General features: G+C 44.8%; 1 protein-coding gene across 4 annotated transcripts; it reads left to right on the top strand.

The window, feature by feature from the left end:
• Positions 1-4,256: 4,256 nt before the first annotated feature.
• On the top strand, positions 4,257-22,826 carry LOC308161070 (6-phosphofructo-2-kinase/fructose-2,6-bisphosphatase-like). 4 transcript variants are annotated; one of them, XM_080535014.1, is made up of 15 exons: positions 4,257-4,451; positions 6,335-6,460; positions 6,575-6,671; positions 6,812-6,878; positions 7,370-7,444; positions 7,589-7,645; positions 8,435-8,556; positions 8,798-9,005; positions 9,125-9,271; positions 9,360-9,464; positions 9,818-9,947; positions 16,228-16,290; positions 16,629-16,693; positions 17,569-17,646; positions 18,022-22,826. In XM_080535014.1, the coding sequence occupies exons 1-15, from the start codon at positions 4,391-4,393 to the stop codon at positions 18,079-18,081; spliced, it is 1,461 nt and encodes a 486-aa protein (XP_080391140.1). In that variant the 5' UTR covers positions 4,257-4,390; the 3' UTR covers positions 18,082-22,826. The 4 variants fall into 4 exon arrangements, with proteins under 4 accessions (XP_080391140.1, XP_080391142.1, XP_080391141.1 ...); XM_080535013.1 differs by lacking the exon at positions 4,257-4,451 and adding an exon at positions 5,011-5,724 and having other exon boundaries at positions 18,022-22,825; XM_080535015.1 differs by lacking the exons at positions 4,257-4,451; positions 17,569-17,646 and adding an exon at positions 5,010-5,724.
• Positions 22,827-23,365: the final 539 nt, after the last annotated feature.

The raw sequence follows: 23,365 nt of genomic DNA, 5'->3' as shown, positions 1-23,365 counted from the left end.
TTCATCTCTCTCTCTCTCTCTTGACACAGGTGAGCGCGAGGGCGGCGGGGTCGTAGGCTACAACTACTGACCTTACAGTTCACTGAAATAACTAAAAGAAAGGGTGGGTTTGTCTGTTGGGTGGGTTTGCCTCTCTCTGTGTCTTTTTCTTTCTCTCTCTCTCTTTGTCTCTCTCTCTCTCTCTCTCTCTCTCTCTCTCTCTCTCACACACACACACACACACACACACACACACACACAATCATGTATACGTTTTTTTTTGTTATCAATTCCTTTGCGATTATAAATAATGTGTCTGAAGAACTCCACATTCCTTTGCGATTGTAATATTCTCACACCTTGTTGGGAATGATATTTAAGGAGACAAGATATTCTTTGAGTTTTGGGTTAGGCCAGTCACGGGCACCATTCTCCCGTGTTGTCGTTGACGCACGTTAACGCATGGTTAAAACGTACAGGCATACGTTAGAATTATAAGGTTCTATCTCCATGTTTGTCAAAATTGAGTTTTTGACATAATCTGATCCATTATGTGTTTATTATTATGTGTTTATTATTATGTGTTTATGTGGTGTTATTTTTAAAATGTTGACATTTTTTTGTTAGTAGCCTAATTAATAAAATACAAGGTTCCATCTCACAAAACATAATGGAATGAAAACTTTGAAGCTCAATATCTCTGAACTACCCTAAACGGAGATAGAGCCTTATAATTCTAAGCTCACGATATGTTGCTTTGAAACAGTTTAATTGGTTATTTTATTAATACTCTATTGTTATTCTTTATGTGCATTAATGTGATGTTGTGCGCTATATAAAGGTACTGTTAATACAGCACGGCATAACCGTGACCAGGTTCTCCCATTTAATGTCTACATGCATCGACACGTAGGGTGAGTCTTCAGTTTCAGATTTTGGCCGGAGCCTTAAATTCCTCGCAATCTAACTTAACTGAAGGCATGGTAAAAATAGCATGTTTGGTATTCTTAATGGAATCTAATAGATCTACTATCTAGGATCCCATATGATCGATTGTCATACTGGGATGAGCAAAGCATTATCAATCATAATTAATCATGAAATATCTTTTGGAGTCAGACAATTTTAACTTGTGGTGAGTTCGTTCGATCATGCTTGTGTTGAGTTCGTTCGATCACGATCTGTTAAAACTAAGTAAACGTTGGGAATAAATCAGTGGCGGCTGGCCAATAGAGGGCGCTAGGGCGCCGCCCCCACCTTCCAACGCAGCCCCACTTCTTGTAAAAGATTTTTTTAAATAAACATTGTTTATTCATAAAATGCGGCTGATATTCTGTCGGCGCCTATCAGCATTCATTAAAAATCCTCCAATACAATAAACATTTTATCTGTGTGTGTGTAAAATTCACTGTGAAAATACATAGGGGAGGAGTCGGGGCGCCGGCCGAATGGCAGTCTATCCAAGTCCAAATACTTTTGGCTTACACGTGAGCTGTAGCAGCGCTCCAATTGGCTGTCTCCTATTTCCCGGCCGGGGCGCAGAAAAGTGCGCCCCGAGCATGCGCAGATTATAGGCTTACCTAGGCTGCAGCCTAGGGCCACTACCACTAGGGGTAGTAAAAAATAAAAAATGTGTGAGACTTGAGAGCCCTGAATATCCGGTTGTTAAGTCTGACGTCAAACGTGACGTTTTGCAATTTCCGGCTCCAAACCAGAAATTCTCCGCACCAGAATACCAGTGTACTACAGCGGTAGAATGACAGTTTAATCGTTTTTTAGACTCGGATCTATTCATACAACAAGGGACACAGCACTTTCCCGTTTTCCCCATATTGTCAGGGTATTTGAGCCTCGGAAAAGCGCTATATACTGTAAATATAATTTATTATTATTATTATTGCGGCATTTCGAAGACAGCGCCTCAGCCAACTTTGGACCCGGAAACACGTCGCGACTTAACAACCGATATTCGGACAGACAACAGGAGAGGAGAGCAACAGAGAGACAGACAACAGGAGAGGAGAGCAATAGAGACAGAACTGAGGTGAGGTGAGCAACAGAGATAGTTCAGGATGATAACAAACAGTTCAGTATGACAGAGACAACTAATAGAAAGACAACTGTATGATTATAGAGTTTACATGTTCAAGGACATATTGTATGATAATAGAAAGGTACACTTTAATTTCATTAAAGAAGTAACAAATAACACATTTATTATCACAATTGCATTGTGTTCCATGTCTGTCTCCATTGAATAAATAATGCCTAGTTGAAGGGCTAAACAAGACAACTGTCTGGACAGTACTGCTAGAATTATTCACCTTACTGCTGCACAGATAGACAAAGGGTATAAGTCAATTCTGTTAACATTAGGTCTACTCTGCTAACAAAGACTATTCCAGTTGATTTGTCAGTTGTGCATTATATTTTTGTTGTGTTTGCAGTTTGCCCTTTAATAAGTTATATATAAAAATAATTAAGTTATATATATATTCTCATGCTAAAATCGACTGTAAATCCAGATTTTAAAGTTGATAGGCCTATTCTTCCCCGTGGAGCATGCCCCCATAACCTGTGGCCCACCCAAAATGTTTATCACCATCCGCCACTGGAATACATGTATATCTGAAGTTTGATCCGTCATCTATTCTTCAGTGTTTTATTTTCATATTCTATACTCACATTCTCTCTCTCTCTCTCTCTCTCTCTCTCTCTCTCTCTCTCTCTCTCTCTCTCTCTCTCTCTCTCTCTCTCTCTCTCTCTCTCTCTCTCACACACACACACACACACACACACACACACACACACACACACACACACACACACACACACACACACGCACCTTCATCGCAGAAGCGATAAAAGACTAATAAGAGAGAGAGTGCGTGGGTGCAAGGTTGTCACTTGTCACTACTACCAGGAGTATGAAGCCCAACCTGTGTGTTTGGGGAAATAGAGGCGGGCGCGTGGGAATACAGCAATTACCCGTCTCGAAACATTGTGGTTTATGCACCGAGTGGAGAGGAGGGCACGCGAGGTATCGTTAGTCGTTAAGGTTGTGGATGCGTCTCCTCTGACGTCTGTGTATGACCGGGCGCTTCACTTCACGGGCTGAACCGGACACGAAGTTTTCCAGCGTGAGCAACATCCTGCAACAACAACCGACCCCAGCGTCCGTCACAACGCTCCACAGCAACAGGAAACACACATACACACACACACACACACACACACACACACACACGCACACAAACTGAGACCGCAGTTGCACAGCCAAAAATAGATGTGGAATATGAACGGAGCGGCGATTACGCAAGACGTGACTGAGCCACCGGGGGGGCGCGAGGACACCCCGCTTCCAGCGGCCGCACGGTGAGTTACACTAACACACACACACACACACACACACACACACACACACACACACACACACACACACACACACACACACACACACACACACACACACACACACACACACACACACACACACACACACCGAATGGGATATGTGCTAGCTGGACAACATGAATGCTGACGCTAAACGTGTCGAGTTTGTCAAGCAGCTCATTATGTAACATACAAACTGGCATCAAAGCCTTAAATGCCCTCACTAGCATTGTTTATGTCAATGCAATTTCATTCTGCAGATAGAGGCTGATTTATTTCACCTTTATTTATTCCGTTTATTAGCCTACATGTCTATTTTACCAGAGAGATCTGTTGACAATTCCTATTAATGATCTCTGATCAGAGTGCACTCATTTCACCAGATACAGCCTTATCGCTGGACTATGGACCACCCCCCCCCCACACACACACACACACACACACACACACACACACACACACACACACACACACACACACACACACACACACACACACACACACACACACACACACACACACCCCTCCTCCTCCTCCTCCTCCTCCTCTCCTCTTCTATTCCTCCTCCTATCCTCTTCTCGTCTGTCCTGCCTGAGACGCTATTGGTCTCAAACACTCTTGACACAACAGTCGCCCTGCGCAGCGCCACATGCATGGGGACAGTGGCTGGAGAACAGATGGCAGTGGTACGTGCACACGCTGTGATCTGCAACAGAATATCTCACAAGAAGAACGTGCCACGTTTGAGCACACCAAAAAGACGGAGACAACAGTACCTAGGTCTCTTTCAGGCGTCACATGCTTTGCTCTTCCTCCCCCCTTCGCTCCCTCTCCCTCCTCCTCTTTCGCCAATTTTGAAAAACACCCGGCTCAGCCCCGGGGTCGGGTAACCAGGGGAGGGGAGGAGGGGGGTTCTACACCGACAGAACGAACCCCGCGCTGTTACTTTGCAGAGAAGTGATTCGTCCTCGTGTCTCTGCTCTGTATTGTGCTCGGTTCTTACTCCGCGCGTGTGTAAATGTCGGTAAAGATGGAGCCAAAGAGAGCGCCGGTCCGGAAGCGTGTCCGGTGCGACACAGGTGAGCGCGAGGGCGGCGGGGTCGTAGGCTACAACTACTGACCTTACAGTTCACTGAAATAACTAAAAGAAAGGGTGGGTTTGTCTGTTGGGTGGGTTTGCCTCTCTCTGTGTCTTTTTCTTTCTCTGTGTCTTTTTCTTTCTCTTTGTCTCTCTCTCTCTCTCTCTCTCTCTCTCTCTCTCTCTCTCTCTCTCTCTCTCTCTCTCTCTCTCTCTCTCTCTCTCTCTCTCTCTCTCTCTCTCTCTTTCGCAACACATGCACTCCAGCCAGCCAGCCAGACACACACACACACACACACACACACACACACACACACACACACACACACACACACACACACACACACACACACACACACAGAGGACAGCTGAGCTAAAGAGATGAGTCTGTGTGTGTGTTTGTGTGTGTGTGTGTGTTTATGATATTTATACTTAGTTTATGATGAACTTCTGATGAGCCATTCAGATAGAGAGTATATTATGTAGCAATCTGGCACACAATGCTTCTTTACTTTACTATGAGCCTGAACCATAGTCTGTCATTCACATTTACATTTTTGGCATTTGGCAGACGCCTTTATCCAAAGCCACTTACAACAAATACATTTGTCGAAGTAAAGTAATCTCTGCTCAGGCCAGGGGCCATTGGCAGTCATAATACTAGAAGAAGGAAGAATGATGTGATGTTAAGGTGTAGCCTGAAGAGATGGGTCTTCAGTCTACGGCGGAAGATAGGGAGTGACTCTGCAGTCCTGACAGCGGTGGGGAGCTCGTTCCACCAGCGGGTACCAGGACGGTGAAAAGGTAGAAGGCCAGCAGAGGTGGAAGAGCGGAGTGAACAGACAGGTGTATGGGGGCTGATCATTGCTTGCATGCCGGAAGGGGCTGTTCCCTTCGCCGCCCAGTAGGCGGTGCCATTGTATGTTTAGACAAGTGGGAACTTCTGAGGAAAAATAGTTATTGGCAAAGCAGATGCTGGGTATCTCAACACAGAGGTGCAGAGATATGCAATTCAGACACAGACATGCCCCTCCCCTAATGCCAGTGTGCTACACCACCCACACACACACACACACACACACACAGACCTCTGCCCCGAGCTACTATCTCTCACACTCACGGTTTAGCACTGGGTAACAGTGGTTGTGTCTCCCACACGGTAGAGTAGTTGTGTTGGGGAACCATGTCTCAGAAGCAGACTAAACTTACCCAGAATCCTCTAGAGAAGATCTGGGTTCCTTGGGTGAACAGCATGCTGAGCCGCCGAAGAGGGTGTGAGTACACACACACACACACACACACATGCACTCACACACGCATGCACGCACACACACAAATGTGGTTTTTCAAATTTTGTAGACATGTTGGTGCTTGTATCTTACAGCGATTTGGTATTATGAAGGAAACTTCTAGTGTGTGTGTGTGTGTGTGTTAAAGTGTGAGTTGAGTTCAGAGTAGGACTAGCCTGGAACACTGTGTACATGTACCTTAATGAGAAAGACCTTTGGGCCGTTCACCCCAGGGTCAGCACCACATACTGTGTGTGTGTGTGTGTGTGTGTGTGTGTGTGTGAGTGTGTGTGTGTGAGTGTGTTTCAGTGAAGACGAAAAAGGCCTCATGGTTGTCAGAGGTGTGCACATATGCACACACACACACACACACACACACACACACAGAGGGTGTACTGTACACACTTACCGGTACACCCTCTCTGGCAGCTCAGGATTTGTGTATTGTTTAACGCATCAGGGCCCCAATTGATTAACTCACGCTATGATCACATCATAGTTGTGGGTAGAATTACATGTGCTGTGGAGTCAAACGTGTGTGTGTGTGTGTGTGTGTGTGTGTGTGTGTGTGGGTGCGTGTGTGTGTGTGTTTCAGCTTCGGTGCCCCAGTTCACCAATTCCCCTACTATGATTGTGATGGTCGGTTTGCCTGCCAGGGGAAAGACCTACATCTCTAAGAAGCTAACAAGATACCTCAACTGGATAGGAGTACCCACCAAAGGTGCAGAGCACCTAACAATCCACTAACATCTCCCAAGCCGTTGTTCTCCCGCTTCCTCTGTGTCTCTGATGTCACTTCCTCTTTTTATTTTTTTTCTCTCTCCTTCCCACAAAGTGTTTAACGTGGGCCAGTACCGGCGAGACGCCACGCGCTCCTACAAGAGCTACGAGTTCTTCCGCCCGGACAACGAGGAGGCCATGAAGATACGCAAGTAGGGACCTACCGGACAGCAAGTGTGCGCCGTTGTTGGACTAGGGACCAATCAGACGTTTGGTTGTTGTTGTTGTTGTTGTTGTTGTTGGGAGTGTGTTTCTGTGTGTTTAAGTGTACTCTTTGTCTTGTGTGTAACAGGGCCTGTGCCATCTCTGCTCTGAAGGATGTGTGTGCCTACTTCACCCAGGAGCAGGGCCAGGTGGCGGTATGTAGCCCACTATAGTACAGTATAACCCCATAGGATGCACCACTAGAACCCATATAGCTAGCGTCACATATGTTACCTCTATGGTCACTATGATTAGGATCTTTAAGACACTGTATATCCCAGTACAGTAAGTTTCTAACACCATCATAATGATATGAGTGGCTCCTGCGGCTGTGGCTCAGGAGGTAGAGCCGACGTCTAATGATCGCAAGGTCGGCAGATCGGCGGTTCGAACCCCGACTGGCCACATGTTGAGGTGTCCTTGGGCAAGACACTGAACCCCAAATTGCTCCCAATGAGCGGGCAGGCGCCTTGCATGGTAGCTTGTCGCCATTTGTGTGTGAATGGGTGAGTGTGACGGCCGTTGTAAAGCGCTTTGGAATAAGGCGCTGCATAAGTCAGTCCATTTACCCTTGTATATGATATGAGTATGATTGTATGGGTATGAACGGTGTGTTATCAGTGTGGACTGTCTCCTGCACCTGCAGGTGTTTGATGCCACCAATACCACCTCAGAGCGGAGAGAGATCATCCTCAGCTTTGCCAACGACAACGGTTACAAGGTCAGAGAGTATGTGTGTATGTGTGTGTGTGTGTGTGTGTGAGAGAGAGAGAAAGAAAGAAAGAGAGACAGAGAACGTATGAGTGTATTCCATTTTTCTTTCTTCCTTTCTTTCTTTTCTTATCTCTTACTCTCCCCTGTGCAGGTGTTTTTCATAGAGTCCCTGTGTGACGATCCTGAGATCATCGCTGAGAATATCAAAGTAAGTGTGTGTGTGCGTGTGTCGTGTGTGTATATAATATGTGTCTAACATAATGTGTCTAATATAGTATTAGAAAGAGGAAGCTCTTAGCTCTTTAGATTTAAAATCAAACAATTGCTATATGGTTTACGTAGAGATTCTCAGCTTTAATTCAGTGTTTTCTTTTTTCAGATTGGTTTCACCATTTAGAAATTACCACCATTTTTATACATGGTCTCCCCCCCTTTCAGGGCACCAAAAGCATTGGAAAATTGTCTTGACAGGATGTTTGGAGTTAGTCAGGTGTGGGGTTTGGTGGGGTCACTGGGTCGCAGACGTCAGGAAGTTATTGTATGCAGATGGACAAAATAATAAACATGAGGATTATGTTGAAAACATTTTGTACTTTCTAAATGGTGAACCCAATCTGATAACTGAGAATATTGTTTGATTTCCAATTGTTTGATTTCACATCCAAACTGTTGGAGGATAGAACCAAAAGAAGACAACATGCTTCCTCTTTCCAGCACGTATGCAGGGCACTGTGTGTTGCCCAAACGGCAACAAATGGATTTGTACTGATAGTGTGTTAATCTCAGAACCCAGAATGTTATAGTATGTACGTATGACAGTGATGTCTCTCTCTCTCTCTCTCTTTCTCTTTCTGTCTTTCGCTGTCTCTCTCTCTCTCTATCTGTCTCTCTCCCTCTCTCTCTTTCTGTCTCTCTCTGTCTCTCTGTCTCTCTCTCTTTCTCTCTCTCTCTCTCTCTCTCTCTCTCTCTCTCTCTCTCTCTCTCTCTCTCTCTGCAGCAAGTTAAGCTGAGTAGTCCAGATTATGTGGGTTATGATAAGGAGGAGGCGGTGACAGACTTCCTGAAGAGGATCGAGTGCTACAAGGTCACATACGTACCCCTGGATGACGACAAAGACAGGTGACATCATCATCTGACCTTCACTGCTCTCCAGTTCGCAACAATTCTCTGCGTCGTCTATCACACACTTTCAGTCTTTTATTTCTACTAATTATATTGTGCCTCATTATGTAGCGACCACTAAATATCTGTGTGTGTGTGTGTGTGTGTCTGTATGTTTGTTTGCCCCTGTGTGTGTGTGTGTGTGTGTGTGTGTGTGTGTGTGTGTGATCCCCCCCCCTCCCCTCTCTGCCTCCCGTAGGAACCTGTCCTACATCAAGATCTTCAACGTGGGCAGTCGGTACCTGGTGAACCGGGTACAGGACCACATCCAGAGCAGGATCGTCTACTACCTCATGAACATCCACGTCACGCCGCGCTCCATCTACCTCAGTCGCCACGGCGAGAGTGAACTCAACCTGGTGGGACGCATCGGGGGCGACTCCGGGCTGTCGCCTCGCGGAAACAAGGTCAGGGGTCAAAGTGTGTGTGTGTGTGTGTATGTGTTTAGCCGAATATTAATGTGGCTGTGAGTATGTGGTTCTTAGGAGTGTATTCTCTCCCTCTCTCTCTCTCTCTCTGAGGGCAGTTTGCCAGTGCTCTAGGTGGGTATATGCGTGGTCAGTGTATCAGCGATCTGAAGGTGTGGACGAGCCATATGAAGAGGACCATCCAGACTGCAGAGGGCCTGGGACTGCCCTACGAACAGTGGAAGGCCCTCAATGAGATCGATGCGGTGAGTGCAGTATGTGTGTGTGTGTGTGTGTGTGTGTGTGTGTGCGTGTGCACGCGTGTGTGTGAAATCTTCCTCTCTGCTCTCTCAGGGTGTATGTGAGGAGATGACATATGAGGAGATACAGGATCACTATCCAGAGGAGTTTGCACTGAGGGACCAAGACAAGTACCGCTACCGCTACCCTAAGGGCGAGGTGAGGAGTGTGTCTCTTAGCTTAAGTGTGTGTGAGGTTTTTCTGTTGTACCATGCACGCAGGTATTGCTGCTGTGAGAGTAAACCAAATAACAGTCCTAATATTGGAAATAGGCGGCTTATTATTTGATTCGAACTAAACCACTTTTCAAATTAATTTAATTTTACATTTCTATTGTGGGTCTGTAAAGTCCTATGGTGCTGTGTGTGTGTGTGTGTGTGTGTGTGTGTGTGTGTGTGTGTGTGTGTGTGTGTGCGTGCAGGTTTGTTTGTATGTGTGCGTGCGTACGTGGGTGCATCTGGCCTGTGTGTGTGTGTGTGCGCGTGTGTGTCTTTAATGTGCCTCTGTCTCAGTCCTATGAGGATCTGGTGCAGCGTCTGGAGCCTGTCATCATGGAGCTGGAGAGGCAGGAGAACGTTCTGGTAGTGTGTCACCAGGCCGTCATGCGCTGCCTGCTCGCATACTTCTTGGACAAGAGTGCAGGTGAGACTACACTACCCATAATACCACAGCCTCAGCTACACTGGAGGTGCATCTCAATAGTCTAAAGTGGCGTCCTCATAATATAATAACATTATAGTATAATGGGTGTGACACTTCACATACCTAGGGAGCAACATCAGCAGGGATGGAGGAGCAGACAGGGACATAGTAGCACGCATCAGCAAAGCACAAGTAGCCTTCAATATACTCAGGCCCATCTGGCTGTCCAAGCAACTCTCCAACAACACAAAGCTACGGATCTTCAATACCAATGTGAAGACTGTCCTGCTCTACGGCTCTGAAATGTGGAGGACCACCGAGGGCCTCACAAGCAAGATCCAGGTGTTTGTCAACAAATGCCTGCGGTACATCCTCAAGCTGTGGTGGCCCATCAGAATCACAAATGAAGAGCTGTGGAGAATAACAAACCAGGACAGCATAGCTACCACCATCAAAAGGAGAAAGTGGAGCTGGATAGGGCACACCCTTAGGAAGGACTCCAACAACATCACTAGACAGGCCTTGGACTACAACCCGCAGGGGAAGAGGAAAGTTGGAAGGCCGAAAAACACCTGGAGACGTTCCACACTCCAAGACCTGAAGAACATCGGGGTGAGCTGGCAAGAAACAAAGGCCCAGGCCCAAAAGAGAGTGAGATGGAGAGCTCTGGTGGACGCCCTATGCCCCTCAACGGGGTGAAGAGGACTAACTAACTATAATGGGTGTGAACCAGGTATTTATAGAGAGAGAGAGAGAGAGAGAGAGAGAGAGAGAGAGAGAGAGAGAGAGAGAGAGAGATGTATCTTACTTATAAACAAACAGGTGATTGACGCAGTTGACAATAACTTAGGCTCTAAGATACAAAAAGAAGGAGAGATAGACCTGAAAAAGTTATCTCTCCCCCTCGCCCCCAACATAGCACTGAAAAGGCAGTTTTTAAGGTCCTTAATGACATTTGTGTAAATACCGACTCCGGAAAAATCTCAGTTTTGGTATTACTAGATCTTAGTGCTGCCTTTGAGACTGTAGACCACGGCATTGTAATAGATAGACTAAAAACCTGGGTAGGACTTTCAGGCACTGTCCTAAACTGGTTTAGATTCTACCTACAGGACAGAAACTACTATGTCTCCATTGGCAACTTTGTATCCGACCAAATTAAAATGACATGTGGGGTTCCCCAAGGATCAATCCTTGGCCCCCTTCTATTCAATCACTACACACTTACATTCGGTCACATCCTAAAAAATTACAAAATTGCCTACCACAACTATGCGGATGACACTCAAATCTCTGTAAATTCCCGATGTCCCATCGACAATCTCTGTAAATTCATTAAACAAATAAACACCTGGATGAGACAAAACTCCAACTAAACAAGGATAAAAAGGGAGATAATTGTATTCGGTGCATCTGACAAAAGATCGAAAGTCAGTGCAAAAAGCTTCACTCTCTCTTCAGACTAAAAAACAGGTCAGAAATCTTGGTGTAATTCTATACTCCGATCTAAACTTCAACAGCCACATGAACTCAATAACTAATTCAGCCTACTATCACCTGAAAATCATAACAAGAATGAGAGGTTTCATGTCCAAACAAGACCTTGAAAAACTCATCCATGCTTTTGTTTCGAGTAGACTTGATTATTGTAATGGTCTACTAACAGGCCTATCTAAAGGAGTAGTTCGTAAATATCAGCTCATCCAAAACGCCACTGCTAGGGTCTTAAAAAAACTAAAACAAAGAAGTTTGAACACATTACACCAATCCTGACATCTCTACACTGGCTACTAGTCACTCAGATAATTGAATTCAAAGTACTCCTAATTGCATACAAATTGGACCAAAATACATATCAGATCTCCTCCCACCCTATATTCCCGCAAGGCTCCTAAGGTCAGCTGAGACTAATCAGCTAATCATCCCAAAAGTGAAAACAAAACACTGTGAAGCAGCTTTTAGTCACTCTGCCGCATGCTCCTGGAACAAACTCCCTGAAGAAATCAATCAGGCACAAACTATAAAAATATTTAAAACTAAGCTAAATGTTCTGCAGTAGTTATGATTGAACACTAACACTTTTAACAATGTATTTTTATCCATTATCTATTATCTTATTTCTTATATCTGCAGTAGCTATGAGTTTAGGCTGAAACATGCTGAAAGGTCCATAATCCAAGCAGTGTGAATTCACAGTAAATAGTCTAAATGTGTTTGCAAACGTGTCATTTTACCCTGCGACCTCACACACCGTATCGGGCAAGATAGTGGTTGAATACAGATGCAGTAATAATCACCTGTCATTGACTGAATCATAGTCATTAAAAATATCAGGGTCAGGGCTGACGTCTTGAGATATTCATACGTGCAACCACTACCTGTGATAATTTGCGACCTTAAGCCCAGTTTATGCTTCTGCGTAAAATCGACGGCGTAGGCTACGGCGTAGCTTGCGTAGGCCCGCGTAGCCTTGCGTAGCCTACGGCGTCGGTTGACGCGCACCTCTCCAAAAATGTAACTACGCGGCAGTGATTACGCAACCGTAAGCACTGTGATTGGTCCGCTTGGTAGCACATGATTCCGATATGATTCAGACTCTCTCGTAGACCAAAATGCGGAAGCCATGACAGAAATGTCAGTTACTTTTTCTGTAATTACTTATTAATAAAGATTTGAAAAATTATGATAACCATCGTATTATCTTAGTTTAATGTCATTTCAATGCATCATAGAACTTTTATTTACAACAAGCATAACAAAAAAACCACACTATTATCAGTGGTGCAAACTTGTCACCTTTAGGTGAAATTCGCCGTTTTTACCTCAAAATAGGTGACCTACGTGAATCATGCAGATCTGCCCTTTTTGGGGGGGGGGGGTCGACATCTCATCTCATCCAAGTCACATGATGCCCAAGCTAACATCTTCCTGTCTGCTAAACTCTGCTGCAGTTGAAATACAATATCTTAAAAAGGTCTTAAGATGGAAGTAGAAACATAGGAAGTAATAAAATAAAATAACATAGAAGTTATTTCTATGTTGCGATAACTTCTCAACAGGATTTTACAGGGTTCGTTCAAACTATCGTAATTCTTGAACTATATGTGCAATTGAAAAAAAATCCAGCAGTTTCTGAAAGCACAGAAGTTGTACTCTACATTTAGGGTTATTACGGTAGTTCACCCCCCCAAAAAATGCACTGACCTCAAAGTGTCATGGAGTGATTTGAAGAGAAGCGGTATTTTAGCGGTGTTTTATACTTTAGTGAGTTTCTGTACATATATGTTTGTGATTGTGAAATGTCACAAAGACCATCTAGTAACCAATCCACCTAAAAGTTTCATCGATGACGACGATGTAAGTGACAAAGGACTGATTTCTTCTTCTGAACCAGGGTATGGAGGTTAGTTCTAGTGAATTTACCTGATAGAACATCGACATGCTAGAAACACATAATTACACATCATTAGATGATCATTATAAGTATTTAGTGATCGTTAAACTGTTGTTTATTATATCGAGTGGGTACTTTATAACTTCAAGTTTCGTGTTATGAAAAAAACGAGTCGGCGATCGAGTGGTTTGCCCTAGGCTGCGTTCGTAAATTCGCTCTGGAAATCTGATCAGCAGTCATGGAATGCCTCTTGTCCAATTAAATTACTTGGGCCCTTTATGACGTTGAGCCCAGTGCGCAGAGCGAATTTACGAACGCTGCCCGAGACTGTCTCGCGTCCCCCTTTACCTCGCTTCTACCATGCTGCTACTCTGCTTCTATAACATCAGGATCAGACACAGGGCGAGACTTTCAAAATAAACCTTTTTAATGGCTTCTGTGTGCTTTAGACTTGCGTAGAATCGAAACATTTATTATTGTCGCCAGACCCACTGCGTGGGAATACGACGCGTGCGGATGAGAGACAACATATAAAACAAAACTTATCGCACACTTATTGCTCGTGTGACATTGGTTAAGCTGCGCCCAAAACCCTGATATATACCAATACTTGCTCAATAAGTCTTAAAATCTATTAAAAGTGGTCTTATAAAGGTCTTAAATGTAACTTGTTGAAACCTGCAGGAACCCGCATAATTATTTTGAGAACAGGTTGCTTACATTAATTATGCGGGTGTTAAGGTCAGGGCCATCGCTACTTACACGCACATCATTGTTAGACTGTTAATGATAGAGCTAACCATCTACGGACCAAAAAAAAGTGTCACCTTTTTGGACCATCGCCAGTTTGCACCCCTGATTATGCCGCTTTCTACACCGTTCCAACGGAGCGCCCTATGGAACACACAGTCTTCCTATAAGGAGCGCGATTCACATTTACGAGATGTACAATCCTGTTTATTTTGAAATAAATGATTAGTTACAGGGAGCCCCATGGCTGTTCGTTGGGTTTAAATGATATTTATGATAGACATATTTAATGTAAAGTTATCTATAACAACTGTGATTGGTCCGCTTGGTAGCGTCACATTCCGACTCTCTCGTAAATGCGGAAGTCATGACAGAAATGTCATTTACTTTTTCTGTAATTACTTATTAATAAAGATTTGAAAAATTATGATAACCATCTTATTATCTTAGTTTACTGTCATTTCAATGCATTATAGACATTTTCTTTACAACAAGCATAACAAAAATACGTTTTTTAATCGCTATTATGCCGCTATGAGTACACCGACCAACGCGACGCAGAACTATAAACTTGGAGAGCCCTCGCGTAGGCTACGGCGTAGCCGCGCGTAAATTCGACGCAGGAGTATAAATCAGGCTTAAGTCCTGTATTGTGGCAGGATACTTATATAAGGTGCAGAGGTTTTGGAACCTGGTCAAAAATTAATTGATGAACAGTGAAAAAGGGGAGAATCTCTCCCTCTGCTTCTCTGTGTGAAACCTTGGGCCTCATTTATAAAAAAGTACTTGAACGTCATCTTTGACTGTCACGTAAGCACATTTTTCTAAACGGACGTAAGCATTATTTATAAAACGGGCTGAGATGGTTTAAAGTTGAGTACGTGCTTCCTTCTATAAATACCAACGCAGGTAAAATGAACACAGGTGAATGAGGCTTGTATTAACGCCCTGTGATAGCGGCTCAATTATAGCGGCTGAATTAAGACAAGTGCTATAATATAGGCGTTCGTCTGGAAGTGGGAGAGGGCAGAGTAGGGTGGCTTCTCGGTAAGTTGCATTTGTAACGTTTGATCATGACAACTAACCAGGCACATGCTTATACTCAGTACTCAAGTTGTAAAAGAAAATCAGGGGAGGTGGTGGATTTTATCATAAGAGGACAATTTTAGCATCCCCTCGTCAGTGACTTCAGTGTCAGTAACTTGGTAAAAATGTCATTGCATGTGTGCGTGCCCCCTCGCACCTTGAAATAGCAGTAATACCACGTTCATTGATAAAACATAAAGTATGGAAAGAGGGGGGCGATTTTGACAGTTTTTATTTCAGGGGGGATGCCATCCCCCCTCAACTCGAGTGCTGCTTATACTGTAATAATATAATGGTCTTATTCTTATCAGGTGGTCTTATTCTTATATGGCTGCTCACTCCCTGACACCGGAGAAAATCCAATATAATTTAGCGCATGGCCGGGCAAGGTCCGTTGTGGAACGCACTAGGCATGTTGAAGGGGAGATAGACAGCTACGGAGGGATATAAAGGAAGACTGAAATACAATCATAAACATCAGTTCCTTTTAAATCTTGAATTAAACTCATTTTCTCGGCTGATAACAACATCGTTAATTTTATTACGAGCCACTTGCATGAATTACACTAGGCAGTGCGGCTCACATGCCTGTAATAACTCTGCATAACCAGTAGGTAATGTGCGTAAGCAAGTTGAATACTCGACGTAGAGCGACGATCGTTTCCACGGTCAAATTGACTCACGTTGAAATTGTATAAATCACTACGTTGACGTGGTTTTCTACGTACGACACGGGTAAGATCAACATTTGATCTAAGCACGTTCTATAAATGAGGCCCCTTATCTCTCAAGGACACACCCCTCCACTCTCTGCTTCTCTTTGTGAAATCTTATCTCTCTGAGACACTTAACACTTTTATCTATGTCTTTATCCATTATCTATTATCTTATTATTATTTCTTATATATCTATTCCTGTCACTTTTATTTTCTTACTATTCTCCTCTTGTTGTATTTTTTATGCTGTATGTAAAGCACTTTGAATTGCCCCTGTTGTATGAAATGTGCTATACAAATAAACTTGCCTGGCCTTGCCTTGCCCTCCCTTCAGCTGAGCTGCCATATCTGAAGTGTCCTCTCCACACCGTCCTGAAGCTCACACCCATCGCCTACGGTCAGTCCCCTCTTTCTCTGTCTTTATTTCTCTGTTGTCTTTCTCTGCCTCTCCCCTTCTCTTTCCCTGTATCCTTTCTATTCTCTCTTCTTTTAAGATCATTGTTTATAGTAGCTGCAGTGCTGGTTAATGTACCAGTGCCAGAAGCTGCAGCACTGACCGTCTCACTCTCCTCCCTCCTTCCTTCTCTCCTTCCCTGCCTGCTTTCCCTTTCTCTCTCTCCCTCTATCTCTCTCCCTCCCTCCTTCCTTCCCTCTCTCCATCCCTGCCTGCTCTCCCCCCCCCCCGCCTCCTTCCGTCTCTCCACAATCCTCTCTCCGTCCCTCTCTCTCACGCAGGCTGTAAGGTGGAGTCAGTCTTCCTCAATGTAGAAGCAGTCAACACGCACAGAGACAAACCGGTGGTAAGCAAAAGCCCGCTTGAGCACACCCCAATTTTTTTTTTGCACGTTCGCTCATACGCAGACACGTGCAAAAACACATGGACCCACACACACACATGTTCTCTCATACGCAGACACGTGCAAAAACACATGGACCCACACACACACACATGTTCTCTCATACGCAGACACGTGCAAAAACACATGGACCCACACACACACACACACACACACACACGATACAAACAAACAGCACCCACACTCAAATGGACCCCGAGCCCCTTTTGTAGATCAGAGAGTATTGGATTTGACTTTAATGCCTATAAGGAGAAGATGGTAGAGAGGAAATTACCCTTAAGCAAGGCACTTAACCCCTGCACCACTCCAGCGGTGCGCCTGTGTGTGTGTGTGTGTGTGTGTGTGTGTCTGTGTGTGTGTCTGTGTGTGTGTCTGTGTCTGTGTCTGTGTCTGTGTCTGTGTCTGTGTGTGTGTGTGTGTGTGTGTGTGTGTGTGTGTGTGTGTGTGTGTGTGTGTGTGTGTGTGTGTGTGTTGATGTTAATATCTGTTGAAAGATGGACCAGTAAAGATTGTGTTGTATTGTAGAGGGTCAATTTCGGTCACTAAGGGTCAATTTGGGCTTGGAGTGTACCACTGAGCATGGCCTTCTGTTCTGGGTTAAAGTTGCCTGAAGGCACTGATCTAGGAATGGTTCACTTTACCCCAGTCCCAACCATAACCATCAGTTAACCATAAGTGGGGGGGAATGCTAAACCTGACCTTAGATCAGTGTCTTAAAAGCAACATGGTCCTCTACTCCTATCCGGGCATGGTCCTGAACAAATCTGAGCACCCTCATTGGTGGGTCCTACTTAAAGCCCCGCCCCTCTGGTCCCCAGGAGAGCCAATGCTGTGACGCCCCCATGTCAAGTCCCGCCCCCAACAAAACACTGGAGCTTACCACACTCAGCCTGCAGGTACACACAAACACACACACGCACGCACACAAACACAAACACACACATACACACACACACACACACACACATACACACACACACACACACACACACACACACACACATGCAAACACACTCTCCCAACCCTATGTGTGATCCCTCAGTAGAGCCCATAAGGACAGGAGGATTCCAAGACCCAGACGGCTGAAAAGTGGGATTCCTTATTTCATTTATTTGATCCTCTATAGCTCACATGGAACGTGCTGCATTCAAAAGGCATACACAGAGATACGCACAGTCACAGCCACACACACGCGCACACACACACACACATTGTCTCTCTCTCACTCTCTCACACACTAACCCCTACACGCACACACTCTTCTGTTGTAGAATGTAGATGTGGACAGAGACACAGAAGACGCGCTTCTAACAGTTCCCAACCACATCTAGAGGAGGAGAGAAGCGGGGCGAGGAGGAGGAGGAGGAGGAGGAGAAACCTTTAGGAACCATCTTTGGGGTTTTTGCGTGTGTCATTAATTATTCGTAGTGATTATTTTGTTGTGGAACCTAACACCTGGTTGTTGGTGATCTCAATTGACGTTCTGTTGTATGTAATCCAAGTCTCCACAGGGCTCTAGTCAAAATACTGTGGTACGCTATGAGGAAACGGGTGTCATTTTAAAGGAGCTACACATGAAATCTGGCTCCCCTTGTGGCCACTAGTCAGAGTTGCAATTTACATTTTGAGCTGTTTGTTTACACTAGCCGGTGGTACGAGTTAGCTCCCATCGCGATATCGACTATCTGCAACCGTTGTTAAGATAAGATCCCGACATGTCAAGTGAATAGGCGATGATACATATTTACCTCATTTTGATTAATCTATTTTCTGTAATGAAATCAATACACTAATACCACAGCCAATGGAACCTTTGGTGGGGAGCTATTACTATTTAAACACTACCGCTCCACAATCCCTGCAGATTTTCCAAAGCCATCATACGCTGTAGTACAGTGAAAAAGCCATGTGTAGCTCCTTTAAAGACAACGGTGTATTATACCACCAGGGCTGTTGGACGCTGTCCATTGGTCCAAGCGGTACGAATTGGATCAATTCAATGTGGGAGGTGGGATGTACAAGGAAGTGATCCTGGAGTTGTCTTGGCCACTGTCACCATAGAGATTTACTGTATGTAAAGAAATAAGACAGACTGCTGGGAGTTGACGTTTGAAGGACCCTCTGCAGACTGTAGCCCTTGGGAAGGATCCATTATGAAGAGACTTCTCCACCCATGACTGTTCCACCACTGTAGCCGAACCCCTGACTCTCGACCTCACCCATCGAGTTAGAAACACTAGAGGGGACACACTCCCCTAAATGAACTGTGACTATATGGGGAGTCGCCCCATGTCGTCAACTTTCTTCATCTTCCGTGATTTGAGTGAGTGTGAATCAAAACAGTGCTTCACTGCCACCTGCTGTGCTGGAGTGCAGTGTCAGCTCAGCATCAGTGTCTCAGGTCAGTCATTTATTGGCGCCGGCAGATGACATCATGCACTTGGAAGCCATTTAAGTATATCCAGCTGCAACCGCAGCACGAACGTGTAGTAGTTTGTAGGAAGCTGTACTACCATATATGGTTGTAGGAAGCTGTACTACCATATATGGTTGTAAGAAGCTGCACTACCATATATGGTTGTAGGAAGCTGAACGACCATATATGGTTGTAAGAAGCTGTACTACCATATATGGTTGTAGGAAGCTGTACTACCATATATGGTTGTAGGAAGCTGTACTACCATATATGGTTGTAAGAAGCTGTACTACCATATATGGTTGTAGGAAGCTGTACTACCATATATGGTTGTAGGAAGCTGTTCTACCATATATGGTTGTAAGAAGCTGTACTACCATATATGGTTGTAGGAAGCTGTACTACCATATATGGTTGTAGGAAGCTGTACTACCATATATGGTTGTAAGAAGCTGTACTACCATATATGGTTGTAGGAAGCTGTACTACCATTGTAGGAAGCTGTACTACCATATGTGTGGTGGCCTGGGAAAACCCGTCGGATGTCGCTGGCGTTCGTTTGTGGCAAAGAGCAAAAATAGATGGAAATGTCCTATTTCGGCGATTTTGATATTATGTGGTATTCTAGTACTTTGAACTCCATACTACATTATGGTGAATAAACATTTTAAGAAAACAAAAGAGAAAGTACTTATTTTTATGTTTTTGTGGCGGGTAGTTTGCTAGCGAAACAACGTCACGTTGAACGTGTCTCATTCTCAGTTAAGCAACGCACGCACACATGAGCGAAAGGAGAGACGATACTTCCACCTGTGTTATTGCCAGTTTACTGATGCTCACAATATAAGCATAAAGTAATAAAATCTTTACTAGAAGACACACAAATGGATCTGTCCCTCGCATACCGACGAGGCGAGCAGACTAACACTGCATCACAAGCAGACAAACGAGACCGGCCGATCTGCATAGGCTCCTCCCCCGACCCGGAGGAGAAAGGGGTCGGGGGCAGCATTTCTCACCTTTCACTTTTTTTGACATGATACATTAAAATGCTCATAACTTTTTAAAATAAAGGGCTATCTCAGTCATTCAACCAGTTATGAATAGCTGAGAACTTCTAATTTATGGAAATATAAAAAATGAAAATGTCAAAATGCCACCATGTGAAGGGTTTTCCCAGGCCGCCACACATATATGGTTGTAGGACGCTGTACTACCATGATATATATCCCAATGGGCCGATGCCTTCCCAACGTCATAGGAAGTCCCGCCCTAGTTGACTACATGGCGCCTCTCACCCTGTCACAATGCAACCAATGGGAAAGAGAGCAGGAGCCTACTGACTGTGCTTCAACCTCTGAACCTAAACTACACCCCACCCCTTCTCCACGAAATCAGGTAGGGGTCCTGTCTGTGTAACATTAGTTAAGTAGATGTCACCTCACTGGTGCTATTGTAAGAGACTAAAGGGAATCTGTAGCATTACTGGTCACTGATAATAACTATCTACACAGTAGGTGTGTTTGAGATTGTGTCTATTCCATCCATCCTGTCGCTCTGTGGTCCTCTGATCAGGGAGACATAAAGAAGATATGGGATCACACATTCTTAGTAAGAGTATTCTGCTGTGTCCAGCCTGATATGAACTGTGTGTGTTACGGTCAGTTCAGATCTAAGATTCACGACGCAACGAGACGGTCCAGTTTCTAGTTGCAGTGGTCTGAATTCCCCTGCGCCGGCCATGCAACAGTCGCCAAACAGTTGTCAAATCGCCACGGACAGTTTCAGAACGTCCAGATTCTCTAGAACTTCTCTTCAGCCATTCAGGAAATTGCACAGACCAGTGTCATTTGTTGCCAAGAAGCGGAGCGTACCTTATTTATGCGGACCTTATTAATGATTATGTTTCCTAGCCAGAACAGGAATTAGCAGTTTGTGGTAATGATGAGAGTGCAAACTCTTCTAATCGTGGCAACTATGTTGAGCTATTACATGCTTTTGAGGAGAAAGATGAAAAGTGAGCTAGACATTTGGAGACAGGTAGGCAAGACTCTTGAAACTCTCACCTAGAAAACGGTACATCTTTGTGAGTGAAACAGACCACTCCATAGCCAATAGATAATCCCTTGTTGTTATTATATAGGGAGCTGGCTTTATTCAACTTTTAGGTCTGTCATGACAATGGAGTTTGAATATGAGTGCAGCGGTGTGTTTTTATGTTTTCGTCTAGTGTGTGTGTGCGCGTTAGCCTTGATAGCTAATGCATTTGCGTTGCAAATGGGAGGCAAGTTAGCTAGCTAGATAGTCTGAATATAGACTATCTACAGGCCTATAACTGAATGTTTCGTCTTCACCGTTTGTTTAACAGCACTACTGCAAACACTGCCAGCATGTTTTTATGTTTTCGTTCAGCCATTTTGTCTTGCCGGGTAAACACAACTTGCGTCGTTGTTATGGAAACAGTCATCTGTTAGGGCGTTCACACCGGCAAAGAACCGTGCCGGTTCGGAACCGGCCGGCGCGTTCAGACCAAAACTCACTTGGTTCGGAGCCTGAAAAGTTGGTTCGCAGTGGGAACCAGAAAATAGTGGCTCTCAAGCACGAACCAAAACATAGAACAGTCACGTCGTCAGTGGGTGTGTCCTATTCTAGGCTGCAGAGACCAGCAAGGAGGAAGTAGACAAAATGTAATCTAATCTAAATCTAATCATTAGTAATCAAAAACAATATCAAAAGTGTCATTATTCTCTCTATCTTCCTCACATGCTCAGCAAACACACACACACACACGCGCGCGGACATGCGCGAACGCGAATTTCGTAAGCCATTTCTATTCCAGTAACGGAGCAGCTGATTAGTAAGACAACGCGTGTAGAAAGTGTCTTTTGTTTTGTTTCATAGAAAATTGTGTTTATTTCAGATACTGTAGTGGAAGATATTATCCTCTTTTCCAGTGAAGTAGCTGCCATCTAGTTGTGAAATGTTTGTTTATCCCGCCCCTTCATCACCCAGCGTTGATGACGCGGATGGTTCAGGCTACACTGGTGTGAACGCAGGCTCGTTCGCCAGACAGCACCAACGTTCGGAGGTTCCCGAACGCGAATGCGAACCGGCACGGTTCTTTGCCGGTGTGAAAGCCCTATGTGTGCGTCTCGTTGCGAATCTTAGATCTGAACTGGGCTTTAGAAACATGTGTGAGTCATGCACGTGTATCATTAGACTCATGCTGGTGTCTTTCTCTGCACGTCTGTGTCTGTGTGTCTGTCTTGAGCTCTGTAATTATGTAATGTGTAGGATGTCAGTGTGTTCTAAGGACTGTTTAATTAATGTCAGTTAATTAACAACAAGACTGAGCCAATACGAGATGATGACGATAATAATAATAACGATAACAATAACAGACAGCCATAGAGGAGAATTCAATATAGTGTTTTTAATATTTCAAAAATAAAATAATTTTGTCACCTTAAAGTCTGGTTATTGAAATAAAGACAATTATGATTACACTTTTCCTGTCTGTGTGTTCTTAACTTCGCAAACAGGTAGAGAACAGTCAAAGAGAAACAGAATGGAGTTGACCAGAGTCAACATCAAACAAAGTCATCATAGAAAACAAATCATGTCAAAACACAAACATTGTACACAGTCTAACACAGTCTTCTTGTATGTCCTCTCTCTCTCTCTCTCTCTCTCTCTCCCCTCTCTCTCTCCCCTCTCTCTCTCCCCTCCCTCTCTCCCCCCTCTCTCCTGTATGTCCTCTCTCTCTCTCTCTCTCTCCCCTCTCTCTCTCCCCCCTCTCTCCCCCCTCTCCCCCCTCTCTCTCCCCCCTCTCTCTCCCCTCTCTCCCCTCTCCTCTCTCCCCCCCCCCCCCTCTCCCCTCTCTCCCCTCTCCTCTCTCCCCCCCCCCCCTCTCCCCTCTCTCCCCTCTCCTCTCTCCCCTTCCCTCCCTCCCTCCCTCCCTCTCCTCTCTCCTCTCTCCTCTCTCCTCTCTCCTCTCTCCTCTCTCCTCTCTCCTCTCTCCTCTCCCTCTCTCCCCCTCCCTCCCTCCCTCCCTCCCTCTCCTCTCTCCTCTCTCCTCTCTCCTCTCTCCTCTCTCCTCTCTCCTCTCTCCTCTCCCCTCTCTCCCCTCTCCTCTCTCCCCCCTCTCTCTCCCCTCTCTCCCCTCTCCTCTCTCCCCCCCCCCCCTCTCCCCTCTCTCC

Source organism: Nansenia antarctica, assembly GCF_963989245.1.
Source record: "Nansenia antarctica genome assembly, chromosome: 6".
In the NCBI taxonomy this organism is placed as follows: Eukaryota; Metazoa; Chordata; class Actinopteri; order Argentiniformes; family Microstomatidae; genus Nansenia; species Nansenia antarctica.
The sequence above is the reverse complement of the archived record's forward strand: the minus strand, read 5'-3'. Positions and strand labels throughout refer to the sequence as shown.

Bases quoted from the DNA above. Each gene is read 5' to 3' on its own strand.
- LOC308161070 (XM_080535013.1), top strand. From the start codon at position 5,634: ATGTCTCAGAAGCAGACTAAACTTACCCAGAATCCTCTAGAGAAGATC. The intron at 9,465-9,817 runs GTGAGGAGTGTG...CCTCTGTCTCAG, and splicing joins ACCGCTACCCTAAGGGCGAG to TCCTATGAGGATCTGGTGCA. The intron at 16,291-16,628 runs GTCAGTCCCCTC...TCTCTCACGCAG, and splicing joins GCTCACACCCATCGCCTACG to GCTGTAAGGTGGAGTCAGTC.